A 17,057-nucleotide genomic window follows, 5' to 3' on the forward strand; every position below is an offset into this window, starting at 1 on the left:
AAATACTGGCAATCATGTCTGCCTGGCACAAACCACATGTTTTGAACAACTGTGAAGTGACAGAATGTCCCAGCATCATGGTTCTTATATTGCCAGATTCCAGAGAGTCTCCCCTCTTCATATATGGCAGAATATGTCATTTTTCAACTTGCTATGGTGAGATACATATAAAAATGTAAGAATTTAGTCACACGGATTTGTTTTTTCATTGATATAAAAATTAATATAAAATACAGGCACATAGAAGGACATGAAATGGTGGCAAATCTGATTAGCCCAGATTGTCCTGAAAAAAACAAGATATAGCATGTGTATGTAGCCTTTATAATGACTGTGATATGAGCTTAAAAGTAAAGGCAGTAAAAATACCCCAAAAACGCCTAGGGCCCATAGGGTTAATGATTATAAAGACCCACGAGCATGTCTGGATGATTGTGCCATTAGTGCAGCTTAAGGCTGGGCCATACACCCTGTAAATAATATTGTGATATATTTAAGCTATATCATGATACCCGATATACCTTATATCAATATTTTGAAATCTCCTCTAAACCACTGTATATGACTGAAATAATTAATAACTACTACATAAAATACAGTTAAAATAAAGTTAACAAAAGTAAGTTATAGTAAAGTTAACTAAAGTACAGTTTTAATAATGTTAAATAAAGTTTTGTTAAGTTAAATAAAGTACTGCTATAATACAGTTGAAGTACTGTTACAATAAAGCTTAAATACAGTTCTGTCATAATAAAGTTAAATAAAGTACAATTATAGTAAAGTTAAATAAAGTTCTGCTACAATAAAGTTAAATATAAACTGTTACAATAAAGTAAAATAAAGCACTGTTGTAGTAAAATTAAATATAAACTGTTACAATAAAGTTTAACAAAGTTCTGTTATAATAAAGTTAAAGAAAGTACGGTTGTAGAAAAATTAAATAAAGTACTGTTACAATAAAGTTTAACAAAGTTCTGTTATAATAAAGTTTAATAAAGTACTGTCATTTTAAGTTAAATAAAGTACTGTTGTAATAAAATCAAATAAAGTACTGTTTCACTAAAGTCAAATCAAGTACTGTTACAATACATCTAAATAAAGTACTATTCTAATTAAGTTAAATAAAGTACTGTTACACTAAGGTTTAATAAAGTTCTGTTACAATAAAATCAAAGTATTGTTCAAATAAAGTTAAAACTAAAGTTAAATTAAGTATTCTGATAATGACAAAATCAAAGCAGAACCACTGGTGCTTTTATTCTGATGTATCCAAATAGTCTTGGGCAGGAAGTTTAATGTTTACCTTTGAATCTAAAGCGTCCTGTTAACAGTTAGCTGTTAGCAGTTAGCAGAGAGCTAAAGCATCACAGCGGTACCATTTAACATGCCGATTTATTCACTGTGAGCAGAAAACAAACTAACAGCTCTCCACTTCATATATGTAAAATATTTGCAAGTCACACTGGTGCTCCATGGTTGCAAAATGTGACTAAATGGTCGCGGTCTGGAGCCATGCAGACACAAAAAACTCACACCTCGCCTGCACACATTACCGCCCAGGAGAAAGTGGTCTGAAAGGGCAGGGGAGTCCGTGTAAGGTGTCATGTTTGTAAGTCTTTTTTCTTTGTTTTGTGTCTGTGAGATGGAAAGGGCTGAAACGCCAAAGAGTCTCAATTCCAATGACAATATATACTCCGTGCTCACGACATTTTTATATGTCATGTGGAGCAGGCCGAGACACAACTAGTATAATCCATATACGGCCCCCCCTTTACATTATTCTGTAACATTAACAGTGGTCAAAAACTCCAGACAGTCCCATTCAACATTCAAAACATAATAAGAATTGGGGTAATACTGACACTTACAGCCTGTGTCTTTAAGGCGGTTGATAGCGTTGGACAGAAGGCGGACACAGCCCAGGAACCCAGCCCCTTGCTTCTTATGAATCTTCTTGTGATTCCACACGCTGATGGTGATGGAATCTGACTTTCCGATGTATCTGAGGGGAAAGGGAGAGGAAAGAGACATGATTAATATTTAATAACGACAGGCTCTCTCATTCAGAGCATGACAATCACTGTGTGACTGCGTGAAACATCATTTCTCGTGTGATTAAAGCTGTTTCAAAGAAGCACTGGTAAAGTCAACATGACATGACATGCGTCTCTCTCAGGATGTCCCCAGCAAAGCAGGCGTTGACACACATCCGCCACAGAGGCTACGTCCTCGTCAAGGACACATTACAAGACACAGACGGGACATGGAGGCGGAAGAGGAAGAGGAAGGTGGGGTGGCTGAGAGGGATTTTCCAGCCAGTGTGTGTGAGCGTGTAAATCTGACCCTGAGCGTCTTGAGTATGAGACAGAGCACCACCAGCAGACTGAGAATGCTGTGAATCATTTATTCACAGAAAACCTCCCAACATATCAGGAGGCGTCAGAGAGAATATATAAAGTGGAGAGATGACATTAGCTACAATGACGTGATGAGCCGCAACGAAACTACTGCCACTAAGGCCCTGATCACACAGGAAGGGTTTTAGGGGCGCATGGGAAGGTTGTCTGACAATAAAAAGTTTCAGCAAGCTTTATTTTTACTAGTGGCATTACATCTTTGTAAAAAGGCAGCGTGATGTGTCTCCCGTTTCACAAACCTGCAAAACATTTTATGTGTGATCTGGGCCTAAAATGGGTTTTTTTTATATTAGGCGGACACCGGCTTTCAACTCTCAGGCCCTTTTTGTTTTGTGCTTATAAACGTGACATTTTAAGAAAAAAGAATTGAGCTATTTCTTCCTCATGTATGAAAAGCACAAATGACCAGCTTGATTAAACAAACTTAATTAAAAATGTAATTTGGTATAAACAGCCATCGATCATGCTGTCAGATGTGGACGGCTGTAACATTAATAATATAACTTAAGGGTTCTTTTCCTTCACGTAAACTATTCTAAAACAGTTTGTGAAGTACACTGTAAACATAGGAGGAATACTACATTCAAGTCTGCTGGAGAACGACAGTCCTACGTTCTTCACCGAAGAAGTTGTGAATAAGTCGCATGGAGAAGGAGGAGACAGATGATTGATTGATGTGGAGAACAATAACATCACCACACAGCAAGAGATGGCATTCAATCAATTACAGAAACACAGAAAAGAGGACTAAAGGGTGGTATACACTGTTCAATTTTAGGTTGTCTTAGCAGCAGCTAGTTGAAGGCTAAAGTGTACAGATATGTTTTTAGCTTTCTTTTAAAACCATTTAGCGAGCTAGCTTCCCTGATATCTATAGGTAGTGTGTTCCATAGTTTTGGGGCGTCACTGACAAAGGCTGATCCCTGATCGTCTTCTGGCTGTTGCTGCTAACCTCCAATAAACCAGCAGCAGATGATCACAGAGCTTAAAATCAATTGCAAATGTAACAGGAAGTCAGTGCAGAGCAGGTCGGAGAGTGGTGTTTTTTTTGGAGGCCACTAAAAAGTGTGTAGTCAAGTTGGCTTGAAATAAAGGCATGAATCAATTTCTCAGCATCTTTTTCATTCAGAAATGGTCGGACCTCTGAGATGTTTCTGAGGTGGAAAAATTATGTTTTCGTCACCTTGTTAATGTGAGACTTGAAGCTTAGATCTGAATCTAGGATCACACCAAGACTCGTCACCTCAGATCTAATCCAGGCAGTTAAATTCCCCAGATTATTGAGCAGCATTTTTCTTTTTGATTTAGGGTCGACAAGCAGGATTTCAGTTTTGTTTTCATTTAACTTAAAGAAATAATTGCTCATCCATTCATTTACTGCCAAAAGACAGGTAGTAATGGAGTTCATGGCTGCAGCATCATTTGGAGCGGCAGAAATGTACAGTTGCATGTCAGCTGCGTAACTATGGAAACAGACGCTGTGTTCTCTAATGATGTCACCAAGAATAATAGTGGACCAAGGCAGCTACCTTGAGGAACCCCAAAACAGAGGTCATGTTTCCACGACACATGATCTCCAAGACTGATGTAAGACTTCGTCCCTTTAATGTTTGAACCAGTTTAACACACAGTCACAATGACCAACCAATGGTCAATCGTATTAAATGCTGCGAAAAAGCATAAAAGGTCCCCTTTAAGCAGGTATAATGTTGACCATGATGAAAATCTTAGTTTAGCGTGTTAGCATGCTATCATTTGCTAATTAGTGTTCCAAGTATCCACCTTATTCCTGAGGGCACTACTCTAGAAATGATTATGGGCGTAACTTCCAGTGAGATAACGTAAGTAGCATTAAGCTAGTTAGTCCCATAGACTGCGTGTGGTGAGTCCCAGTGGCTACTCTTGGTGGCTAACCGCCAACGTTGGTTCTTTTTGAAAGTAATTTGCCTTCAATTTAGCAAATACTGATTTATTTTTAAACAAGTATTTAACTATTGTTAACTGCTGAGCTCTGGTACCTGTTGCACTGTCCGTGTCTGTAACGACTAACAACCAGTCTACGCTAAATGTTTGTCCTCAGCGACTACGTGTTGAACATGTAACCAACACAAAAAGGGATTGTTCCTGTTGCCGAAGCTATCATTGATATGAGAAATAAAACCACAAGTGTTTCACGAGACATATCGGAGAAGTATGAAATCAGAATTTGCAGAAGAGAACGACACGTTCAGCTTCATGTTTCGCACAGAACAGTTTCTAATAAATCAGAAGTTATAAAAAAACATGTAAACTGTGTCGTTAAACGCAGACAAGCGGAGGATTAGCTGGGAAACATCACATTTATTCACTTTACATTGAGCTACAGTTAATACTGAATTATGTGTTCGTATCTCTTAAGTCATCAGAAATCAGAAATCATCTTAGAAGGAGCAGATGTTTACCTTAAGCTAGCTCGGGACATGTTAAAGTTAATATTTTAACGGAGCAAGGCGAGCTAATTGCTAGCGTGCTCAGTTGCTCTGAGATGGCTGTCAGAGATGGCAGAGGTATGATCACAGAATCCTGTTTGAGCTGTAACAGGTGGTGTGTCCCACGTTTTATTTCCCGATTGCTCTTAGAAAGAAGAATAGAGTACTGTAAACAAACTGTTACTACAGGAAGTCGCTGGTTTTGGTTCAGCACCGGAAGCTGCACCCCTAATTCACGCAAGGTATCATGGGGGCAGGGAATAGAGGCTGATTGGAAGTCATTAGTGTTGCAGGTGTTTGGTCATTAGTATTTTACGAGTGACACGTTGACATGATGTTGGCGCTCAAAGGAAATTGGGAACATGAATGTTTGTACCAAATTTTACGACAATCCCTCTTACAGCTATAGAGATATTTCAGTCTGGACCTAAAGTGGTGGAGCGGCTGACAGACCAGCATTATCATCCCTTGAGCCACCTTGATCACGGTGAAAAACGCCAACCTTAAAAGGAACAATTGTTTGCCTGCTGTGAAAGTAAAGAACACACTCAGGTTGGTAATTATCTTGTATACAGACAACCAAAGATGGGAAGGGAATAAGAGAAAGATTATTCCCTGACTGCCTGTCTGTCCCCTCCATGCTCCGTTCTCTCCTCCTCCTCCTCCTCGTGTAGGCCGAGGCTGTGATAGAATCTCACCATGTGAACCTGTTGTGGCACATCTGCTCGGGTGGGCTCCCTCCTTCAGTCGAAAACTAATCATCTGTACGATTCGCAGAACTGCATCCCACTGTAATTATCATGCCGCTTACCAAAAGGGATATGAAACAATGGGGCTGTGAGTAAGACGTCTGGACATTTTGAGCCGATGCCAAATGCCTGTCTGGGGTGCGATGTGAGAGAGCTGCAATGTCAGACAGACGTGACGGGAGGGAAGTATTACAACCAAACCCCAGTCATCTGGATCACCCTCCACGTAATAAAATTCATTAGTCTGGCTAAGATTTTTAATACCAGTCATAGGCAATAACACACACACACACACGCTGCACGAGAGACAATGGGAAAATTGCAATAAAAGGAGAAAGCAGCGGATTTAAAGAGTCAGATGTGCTTTCTAAATACATCCTTTTATTTGGCAGTCTGTATTCATACAAGCGGCATCTCTGGCACCGTTTTTACTAGCTTTTCCCTGGAAGTTACAGCCAGGAACATATGGTCAAAGTGAAAGAAAAACATTTTATTACAGCAACACTACAGTCACTGCGATACAAACAAAACAAACGGGAAGGCCCACTGCTAACATTCACAACTGCCCATGCTCTTAAACGGACTCAGAGATCTCTTATGCATCCTCTGCATTGTGCCACCTTTTTTGTTTAACCATAATTCTATGACATAGTAACACTAAGGATCTAATAAAGCTGTTAATGGTGGTGCCCTTTAACTGGGTGCTCCATAGCAATTCAGTTTGAATGGTGGGAGGAAAATGGATGGATGAGTGGGCATTATTAATTTCAGTCTAGACTGGGTACTTAACACTGCAGATGTATTATTTAACAATGCCATATTTGAATAAGTCCTAATTAACCAAATGTGACTGAGCGCACACTTCATGACACTCTGAAGACGAGGGTCCTCTAAAAACACCATTACATTACTAACAATCATCATGTCCTTGTCCTTTAGCATAACAACCACTCCTGCTGTCGGTTTCTAATGGTTCTTTAATTCAAAACCACCACTGCGGTTAGTGATGGTCTGTTTTACACACGGCAGCACGGTGGAGCAGTGGTTAGCATTGTAACCTCACAGCAAGAGGGTTCCTGGTTTGAACCCTTGCATGGGGGAGGCCCTCTGTGCAGAGTTAGCATGTTCTCCCTAGGGCTGCAACGATTAGTCGACTAATCGGTGACTATTTTAGTAGTAGACTAATTGGTTTGAGTCATTTTTCATCAAAAAGTACTATAAAAGTACCCAAAATACTCTTATTGCAGCTTGTTACATTCAAATATTGGCAGCTTTACACACTCTCCCATGACGGTGAACTAAAACCCTTTGGCGTGAGTACGAAACAAGACATTAGATGACACAATTTGGGGGTTTGGGAGAGACAGACCGACATTTTTCAACATTTTAACACATTTTTCGATAAAATGATTAGTCCTGTAATCGAAGAAATAATCAACAGATTAAGTCAACAATGAAAATAATCGTTAGTTGCAGCCCTAGTTCTCCCTGTGTCGGCGTGGGTTGGGTGTGCTCCAGCTTCCTCCCACAGTCCAAAGACATGCAGGTTCATTGGTGACTCTAAATTGTCCGTAGGTGTGAATGTGAGTGTGAATGATTGTCTGTGTCTGTGTATGTGTCAGCCCTGTGATGACCCCTGCACCACCTTGCCGCCGATCAGTATATCAATTCAATAATTAAAGATCCAATATCATCGTTCAAAGTCAAAACATCTATATATCATCATCTTTAAGATATGGCTGTATTCTAAAATTCTCATGGCATGTCTGTAGTTTGGTTTCCATCCACATGTTGTGCAAACTTTAACCACATTTTTAGAAAATCTGCAAAAGAAGATACAAATTTACGTGCTTTTCTGTCCACTACTGTTACTGCGAATACTGGGAGTTGGTTTGAGATAAGCAGTAGGTGGCACTAATTATCAAACCAGGTGCCACTGCAGAAGAAGACGCAACAAGATGACTTTATAAGAGGGCCAGTCAAACCTTGGAACAAGCAAAACAATAGATGTATAATAATGGAGAGCATGACTAATATTACATCTCTGTGCTCTTGGAGGACTTGTGGTAACAGCCCTGCGTGCATAATGTTACATTAGCTGTTAAAGGTTTCCAGAGAAGATGAAGAGAGCTCGCAGTGGTCTGCAATGACTGTTTATCATGACTGTATGTCGTCACGTATTTGCTTAATCTTTTTCCACTGCACTTGGTACATTGACTTTTAATCGATACACCAGCTTTTCTCCATAAGCCAGCAGTCAACAAGGTGAATATCGGCCAATACTGATGTTCGGCCAGTAAATCGGTGCATCCCTTATATTTACTGATATCATCTCATATCGATCACGGCCCCTGTATTTAACGGAATCAAAATCGTGTGGTTTGAAAACATTCTGTCAATGCCAAAATTAAGAACATATGTGCACATAAAACATAAGTTTGGCCCTGAGCCATGTGTAACACCTCGTTTATCTACAAGCCAAAGATCCTCTGTTGTACAGCTGAGAGCTGGTCTTCTTCCTCTGGGGATCCAACAATATTCAGGAAGAAGTGAATCCCATTTTCTCTTATATTGTACACACTATGATGACTTGAAATGGCTCGTCTAAACCCTGATATATGCTGATGTTCAGAAATCCAGAAGCTAGAATGTTATCTAAATTTGATGTGTTTTAATTTTGTTGCAAAGCCTGCTTGGTTTTGGGGAGTTGTTGCATTTACTCTTAAATAACCTAAACTGTTCACACATTACGCTGCTGTGTTTAACTTCATACTCTCTGTTCTGGACGCTGCAGACTCACTGTCACCGTCACACACACGGTCTGTCTTTCCCTCTCGACAGCACACTTGTTACTCACAGAAATGAGGCACCGAAATCTGCGTCATGATTCAGTCTGGTAGGTATCGCTCATACAGGAAGGTTTCGGTGCTTGACCCTACCTGAAAGCTTTGATTCATTCAAGTATTCATCCATTCATTTGTATCATGGCAGACTTGATATAAGCAAATATGTTATCTTTCTCCAAAGAATCGATACCTATCACATCGGGATGATTTACACCCTCAAGAATGAGTGTGAGAAGCAGCAGCAGGCAGACAGACAGACAGACAGACCGTCTGCTATCCTTGGCATGCCGACCACATCCTGCAACAATGCTGCAGGGTCACAGTTCACGGCCAGTCTGCTGGCTGTGACCAATGAAACTCTCCACACACACACACACACACACACACACTTGCACGGTATTTCTGCACCCTCAAATGATCACACACAAACAAATGGAAAAAAATATTCACTGCCAACAGCTTTAATGCACTCGGCTGCAGTCAGAACACCAGGTGTTACAGGCCCTATTTTAATAAGTGTGAGCCAGCCAGACGGCTTTCTAGCCTGCTCAATTAAAACCTCTCTCCTCCAACACACCACCTGAGAGTCCGTCTGCCGGCCATGAGGATAAACGCTGACAGACAGCGAAGGGGGGCACACCGATGTTAAACTTATCACTGGCACAGAAACACCAGTAATTTGCACATAAACTCCAGGCGGCTACGTCTGCCGGCTCTCGGGACAAATTAGTGCAGAGAAGCTCCACTGAGCCACGAGTCTGTGTTCTCCTCTCCATCGATCCATCTTTAAAGGTGCGCACACACACGCGTGACTTTTTCCCTCTTGTCAAATGTGACACGAGCAGCTAATTTAACAGCCGTGTAGAGAGAGGGTCCCGTATCCCCAGCAACCAAACAAACGGAGACATGTGCTTCCTCTCGCTGTTGGCTATGCATGACGGTTGGATAAACACCGGGGCGAATACTGGAAACTTTCACTCTCACATTTTCACTCACGCGCTCCGTCTCTGTTTTTTCCAGGTTACTTTCTCAGGACAAACCATCTTTGGGAAAAGACAATCAGGGTACAACAAGACATGCACGTGTTTCAGTCAATGGAAGAAAATACTATTGGAGACGCCCCTCCTTCTCTGTTTCTATAAACGCTGATCCAAGGGACATTTTTAGAGTCTTTGCTGGTGCTGAAGGGTTATGTCATTACAGAGTATCCAGATAAGTGAGAGACCAGATGCAAGAGCTGTTTACATCTGTAACTGTTTAGGTCTTGTTAATGGCACGGCCTGACACTTCTCAGCGTGCTCACTTATCAAGGTTAAATAAAGAAAGACGTAAAAATTGCAAGCGGCCGGAGCAGAGCCTCACACTGCTGTTTGTAATCAGATTAAGTCTTTAGGAAGGTGGGAGGTATTCAAATAAACCAAAACAGAATCCCATTTTTTCTGGGCTTTGAAAACATATGTGAGAAACGACTGTGTGTCATTCATGTGTTCATAAAGTGACTCTGGGACTCACAGGTCGTAGTGTTGATTCCACTTGGGGTCGAGTGTGTTCCTCACAGTGTCTGTAGAGTGGCATTGCCCTGAACCGTCCACTACAACCTTGGCGAAGGGATCAGGGAGGCCTGCGGGGAGAGAGGACACAGAACAACACCGCGCTCAGCCACACGCACCAAAAAAACAACAACAGATAAACACTTTAACAAGACACAAATGACAGCGTTACACAGCGGTGTTTGCTTCCTACATGACAGATGGTGATAAATACGATGGACACAGGTGCTGTGGTGTCTGCAGCTCTGTTGTTCTGCTATGGGACCAGGCACACAGTGCTCTTTGTTTACATCCACTATTTTTCTTGTATTTTGATTCCAAAATGAGGTCGTTTGGGGACAAAAGTACAGTTGCTGTTAACTAAAGATGCCAGGGATGTAAGAGTTTGTATTTTTCATTAGTTTTATTTATTTTTTTATTGTTTTTTTATACAGTTAGTTTCCAGTGTGGGTTTTGTTTCAGTTTAGTTTTGACTGTTCAAATTTTTTAGTTTTAGTGCTTTCACACCTGCACTGTTTGGTTCGGTTCAATTGAACTCCAATTTGTTTGCCTCCTAAAGGGGGATTTATACTTGTGACCCTACACCGTAGCTTAAACACATGGCCTACACCGTTGTCAGCATTTATACTCGTACAGTGGTGTGTCTGCGACGGAGATTTCTGTTAAGTGCTGTAAAGTTTAGTTGATTCAAAACACACATTAAACACACATTAAACATGGCTTAATAGAGACAGTTTCAAACACAAGTACACAAATCAGCTTCACTATAACTCGCAGCATTCACAGACAAACACTTGTCTTTATCTGGACACATTTTCCCCACAAATACAACATGCTAACGTTATTAGCACAAGCCTATGGCATTTTACATTGTATAAATTAGCCTAGCAGCTAGCAGAGATCTCCTCTGCTCATATGAAGCCAGGATAAATCACACACAAGACTTAAAATGCTATTTTTGTGGAGGCTTTATTGTCTTCACAATTTATTATTGTTTCTTATCTGTGAAATTAAAGTAAATAAAAGTTTTGTTTCGACTGAGGGAAATGGTTTCAGCTCACAGAAACAGACAGGAGGTCTGCGCCACTGCTATGTGCTATGACGAGGTGCACGTCAGGCTACGGCGTAGGCTCTATGTTGACGCAAAATGAACAGTAAGGAAAGCTGACAACAATCAGGTGAGTTTAAGTTTGATGTGTTCAATGTAAAAAGAAAACAAAATCTCATGTCTCTCATAGATGCTATTTATTCTTACAATTCTTCGGTCTGTCCAGTGATTGTAAACAGTCGGTGGGTCTGTCAGGCTGGAGGAATGTCCATGGTAATGTGACCAGAAATATTTAAGACCTACTGAATCTGAATTTAAGACAATCTAAGACCTGTAGACACCCTGAAAGCAGCTCTATTGTGAAAACATGCCTTGCCATGCCATGATTATTGTTTAATCTTTTGGCAGATTAACTGATTAGCCACACTATCAGTTCTAAGTTTGGTGAGTGGTTATTTAAAGTCATTAAGCAGGAAAATACCAAATGGTTTCTAGTGTCAGTAACATACAGGATGAGATGGCTGCAGTGTTGTGTAAAGGCGTTTGCTTTTCTCTGAAACAGAATCACTGACACATGTCAATGTAACGACAGAACAGACAAGCACATAATGGATTTAGTTCACACATAAGCACACACAGACATTCGTGCGCACACACACACACACACACACGTTTTCATCTTTGGTTTCAGTGCTGCTCCCCACCAGCACCCTGACTGAATGTTTGCTCAGCTCCTGAACGTTGGAATGGCAGGAATGGGCACCACAGAAACCACCTGAGTGAGCAGAAGACCTTTACGTGCTCATTCACCATGACAGCCTGACCCAAACACACCCAAACACTCACAACACTAAAGACACCCACACATGAGTTATTAGGGCTTTGGTGGAGAGAATGAACTGGGTGTTTCAGAAATGTTGCCCAAAATAGAAACTTACCCACTATATCTAAGTGACATCTTACAAAACTATATCATCCATACTGTATGTTTACACTTGAGTTTTAGGCCCTGATCACACGGGAAGCATTTTGGCAGCTGGAGGTGCATTTTTGTGATTATTTTTAATGAAAATGAAGCTTTTTGCTCGCTGTCTTTACATTGCTGCGCACCTTGCATTTCTGGGCTCTAAATGACTAGCATTTTTGCTGGAGTGCTCTGAACACCTCAAGATCAAGAAACTTCAACTCACAGAGGAAAAGCGCCCCATGTCATCTCTTTTTTCCTCATTGTCCAATCAGATGATTTGAGAGGCGGGCCTTCTGTGGTGGTCACGACAACAAGTTTACAGTTGGTAAACAATGGAGGAGAAACTGGTGGTAGCGTTTGTTGGACACCCAGAGCTATACGGCCTGATGATAGACAGCAGGTTGTCAAACTGCCCCTGAGTCATCCTAAAATCTGCCTGTAAACGTCTATCATGGAGGAGAAGCTCCTGGACCAACTGGTGGTACTCCCCATGATCCAGCCTCTTTTTTAGGGTCTCATGTACCCACACAGATCTCTGTTTATCTGCTGACAGTCTCTCACCCTCAACCAGAGCTACAGACAGCACCCTCTGCCTCAACATGTCAGGAACTACATACTAAATACTATGAAAACCTGCAAAACACTTTTTCTGTGATAGGGGCCTGAGCCTGTGTTTTTAACGTGATGAAGCACTATGCAGACGACACTCTTCTACTCATAAGGATAATATAATATAATAAACCATCCACGTTTTGAAATTATTAAATAAGCAGATCCTCGTGTGTTGTTGTCGGCTAGCAGCAGTTAAACATATCAGCCCAAAGTGACCCATGTTTCTCTATCTCCAGAGGTCTTTACAGTGAATGCATCCTATTCAGGTTCTTAAAGACAGCTGTGATTGGCAGATACTTACGGAAGAAGTCCTTCTTCACCAGGTTTTTGGCGCAGAGGACTGAAAAAGAAAAGAAAGAGAAGACTGTTAATTTAACATAAACATAAAAATCACAAGCAGTAAATCAGGGTTTTATTTTCTGCATGTTGAGTTTTTACTTTAAAGGGGTATTTGAGAGAAGTGGCTGTGATGTGTGAGGGTGGGAAGCAGGAAATGATTTGTCGAGTTTGAGATTCAAGTAGGAAAACAACTGCATTACAGCCATGACTCAAATTCAGACCAACTTTGGTGGATTTGACACAAACCATCTCTTACCTAAAATTAGAATTTTAATAGCAGACAATGTGTTTCAAGAGGACACCTCATCAGCAACAGTAGAGAAAGCAAATTAAACACTTATTGTATCATTAGAATAAAAGCACTTGACTAGAAACCATGTCACTCATTACAACATCCGGCCTTTGAACTAGAGGAGGGGATGTTTTGTCTCGTTCTCCTGCAGGGAGGTTGACTGTGTTGATGTACTCTGATGCCATGGAGGCGGTTGCTGAGGTGATGAGGCAGAGCCTCCTGTGCGTGTGTGGATGGATGAGGAAGCTCAGTCACCACCTGGGCATCTGGAGTTACAGTTACAGCCTGTGAGTCAGGCACATGGAAATACAGTTTTGGCTCAGCTTTTTTCTGTGATAACATTTTCTGAGGAACAGACACTAATTAGTCTGGATATTGATCTGGCTGATTCATCGGTCTGAGTAGAGATTAGAGTATAATTAATATGGCTGTGCTGCGTATCTTGATCTACGCTTGATTTAAATCTCTTTTAACCTCTTCCACCCTGCTAGGACGCTGGCATCCTCAGCCCAGATTACCGTCTGTCAGAGGCTGTGGTTGTCGAAGTTTTAAAGCTATAGTGAAATATTGGTATCATATGAAACTAGAGGACCAACCATGTCATGTCATGCTGGCTTGTCTGGTTGGGTTAAAAAATGCCCCAATGTTAGGCTAAATTGTGTTGAGGAAAAACTGGCACAGCCGTTTTCATAGTGGTCCCTTGACCTCTGACCTCAAGCTATCTGAATGAAAATATTGGCCGTGACACACAGTCCTAGTTCTGTTCATGTAGCAGCAGACTGGTATGCAGATGACAGCTGCTGTGTGACAGGCGTCATGCTGCCATATGAGCCTATTTCGCACCTTCCACAGGGGACATCTGCCTGGTGTCGAGCCCTGCTCCAGGGCTGGTTGTACAGCCATAATGATAAGTCAATCAGAACGATGAGTGGCAGCTATTTTGATAATCGATGAGTCGCTAAAGACATTTTTTCAAGCACAAAGCCAATCATGACAGTTTGCTGCTTGTCTTTGTCTTTTATAAGGCTGCTGTCAGCCCTAGAGTGGTCTCCTTTGGTCTGAATCAGGGACTCATGTTGTTCCAAAGTTGTATAATTGCCTAGAGTTGGTTCGTGTTCTCACGGCAGCATTTACAAGCGGAAATCAAATGCCTTGTGTGAGAAAGCTGCTCTTGATTGGTCAGAATTTCCATGTGGGAAAAATCCAGGAAGTAAAGCAAACGTTGAAGAAGAGTACACTTGCAAGATAAATGTGACACTTTCTAATGTCACAATGGAGGGACAACTACGCAGGTTGATTTTAGCGCTGCTCATCGTGGACTATATTGCTGTCATTGTTCATTTTAGTCAAACCATACAGTTTGAAAACGAGGCGCGGCTCCAACTAGAAAACAATGTTTTGATGCATTGGATGTGCTGAATGTGCATATTAAGGCAGTACAGGAGGAGGTGCACATTAATAATCCTCCAGGACTGTAACATGCTCATGTTTAACCCAAACAATGTGTCATGTGACTGCAGTTGCTTCAGATCCCCAAAAAACGTCTGGAAAAAGTCCATTTATGACGAGATACAACGCCACTGACAGGTGATTACGACCAAATGACCGTGTCCTTGATTAAAATTACAGATTTCTCTTGGTTTGAACATTGTTGGAAAAGTTTAGGAAACTCTAAGTACACACCTTAACAAAACACAAACACTGGTTTGGTCATTTTTAGAGATTTTAATATGGAAAAGTTTATATCCTTAAAACAATTGTCAGTTGCAGCCCTCACTAGTTGCCTTCTCTCTGGCCTGGCTCGCCCACTCCCCTCATGTGCAGGTGAGAGTGCTCAGACTTTACTTTGCTAACACAAATAGACAAAAGCACGCCCATAGTGGCAGTCTGCAGCTTAAGCCATTCAATCTGCAGCCACGGCCAAATCATCTGCAACCCCCCTCCACCCCCCGACCCATGCCACACATACTCAGACACACACACCATGTCACATATCACCCTGAATCACTTTTAAGTCTGAGCTGAAACAATTTCACCCACCGGGAAACAGAGGGAGGAGGACGTACCCTCTGAGTGCCGTGTTGACAAAATTAAATACACAAATCACCAGCTTCACCAGCGTGGAACACACCAGCATCTACATATGCATGGTGTTTACAGGCGCAAAAGGGACACACACACAAGATTGTGGGTTTAATGACAAGAGCCCCATTAAAAGAGACAGAGGGAGGAGTGAAAAACAGACGAGTAGACTGGATGCATAACCTCCTGGGGGGGTTGGGTGCAGAACATGCTCGACAGATGAGGAAGAATTTCTTTCCGCAAACAACCCTGGGAATGTGTTACGTTCCAGTGAAACCCACCTCATTTCTAAAACATCTGGTATGCATCGCTTTTGGTCGCGCTCTTCCTGAACACACAGACGCGCGTGCACGTGCACGCACAGATGCAAACACACACACACACACACACACACACACACACACACACACACACACGCCCCCTGAGACAACTCCACTGATCTAATTAATTATTGAGAGGCACAGAGGAGTGAGTGTGGTCGAGTGTGCACACTGAGGCTTTAACAGAGGTCTAAAAGGTGCAGTGAGGTAACAGGTGACAGTTGTCTTTGTGTTTCCACAATGTGTCTGCCCGTCTGCTCCTCAGTCAACATGTGCATAACATGAAAAAGAGCCTGACAGTGATTCGATGGTGTTTCCAGAGAGGTGGAAAACACTGAGCACTATGTTCCCTCGTCTAGAAGTCACAATGTAATAAAACCACAGGAGGTGCAGAGAAAGAACAGCGAACCACTGGGAAATGTGAAGGCCGAGGCTACAGACCCTTGCATTCAAAGGCTGCACAGGAACGAAGCAATGACAATAAAGACCAATGAGACCAACTGCAGAGCCAGGCAAGACGCGACGTGGCCCACACAGTGGCCAGCTCCGCTTAGAGCAAACTGAGCTAAACCTGCAGACCCTCCTGTGAGGACATGAGCAGTCCTCGGCCAGCCACACAGCAGGAAGGCAACACTACAATTATACCTATATAGGCTTCTTATGAAAACATACAAGGGGCCAGATAGAAAACCGCAGGAATGGTACACGCAGGGAGACAATGGTGGCAGGGAGGCCAATTAGGAGTCTGAGGCTGCAGAGCTGCGAGGAGGAGAACATAAGGACAGCAATCAGGACGCAGTGGAATCCAACCATCACAATACAGCTTTCACTGAACGCTGACAAAACACAATAATTAAGGGATAACGTACACAGAGTAGGTCATTATTGTGCAAGGAACCCCAACGAGGCACTTCAGGTCTTAAATCATCCTGATGTAGTGTTGTCAAAAATATCAATTTATCGATACACAGCGATTCTGAACATTTGAAATTGGTTTCAATATTGATTTTCGACAGTATCGATACACCGGTACCAGCTTATTGTTCATGTTTACTGCAGTCATTCTGCTATTTTCTGCTACTAACCAAGTAAAAGAAACGTCCTTGCTGTCATGTTACAGCCTTATATTTATCTTTTAATTAAAAAATTAGGGCTGCCCCCGATAGTCGACCAGAAAGGTCAGTAGTCAGCAAGATTTCATTGGTCGCTTAGTCGTAGGGAAAAAAGTATTTGTGAAACTCTCTTGGAGCTGCGCCTTGTCAAAATAAATCCAAACTTATATGACTGGACCATGTGTGACTTTAATTTGAAAGGACAGACACAGGAAGTGTCCACGCTCAGCAGTCAGACAGGAGTCAGGTTAATTT

The 17,057-nt window shown here is 41.8% G+C and overlaps 1 protein-coding gene across 2 annotated transcripts in view; it reads right to left on the reverse strand.

Moving 5' to 3' along the window:
• Positions 1-17,057, reverse strand: part of LOC126405304 (E3 ubiquitin-protein ligase SMURF2) — an 85,471-nt gene that overhangs the window by 38,641 nt on the left and 29,773 nt on the right. The window contains exons 2-4 of one of the 2 annotated variants that reach the window (XM_050068974.1): positions 12,959-12,997; positions 9,993-10,101; positions 1,863-2,002 (exon numbers count right to left, since the gene is read on the reverse strand). In XM_050068974.1, coding sequence (XP_049924931.1) covers positions 1,863-2,002; positions 9,993-10,101; positions 12,959-12,997 — 288 coding nt within the window. The remainder of the gene's footprint in view (positions 1-1,862; positions 2,003-9,992; positions 10,102-12,958; positions 12,998-17,057) is intronic. The other variant, XM_050068976.1, reaches the window with a different exon arrangement.

The sequence above is a fragment of the Epinephelus moara genome, chromosome 18, assembly GCF_006386435.1.
Source record: "Epinephelus moara isolate mb chromosome 18, YSFRI_EMoa_1.0, whole genome shotgun sequence".
In the NCBI taxonomy this organism is placed as follows: domain Eukaryota; kingdom Metazoa; phylum Chordata; class Actinopteri; order Perciformes; family Serranidae; genus Epinephelus; species Epinephelus moara.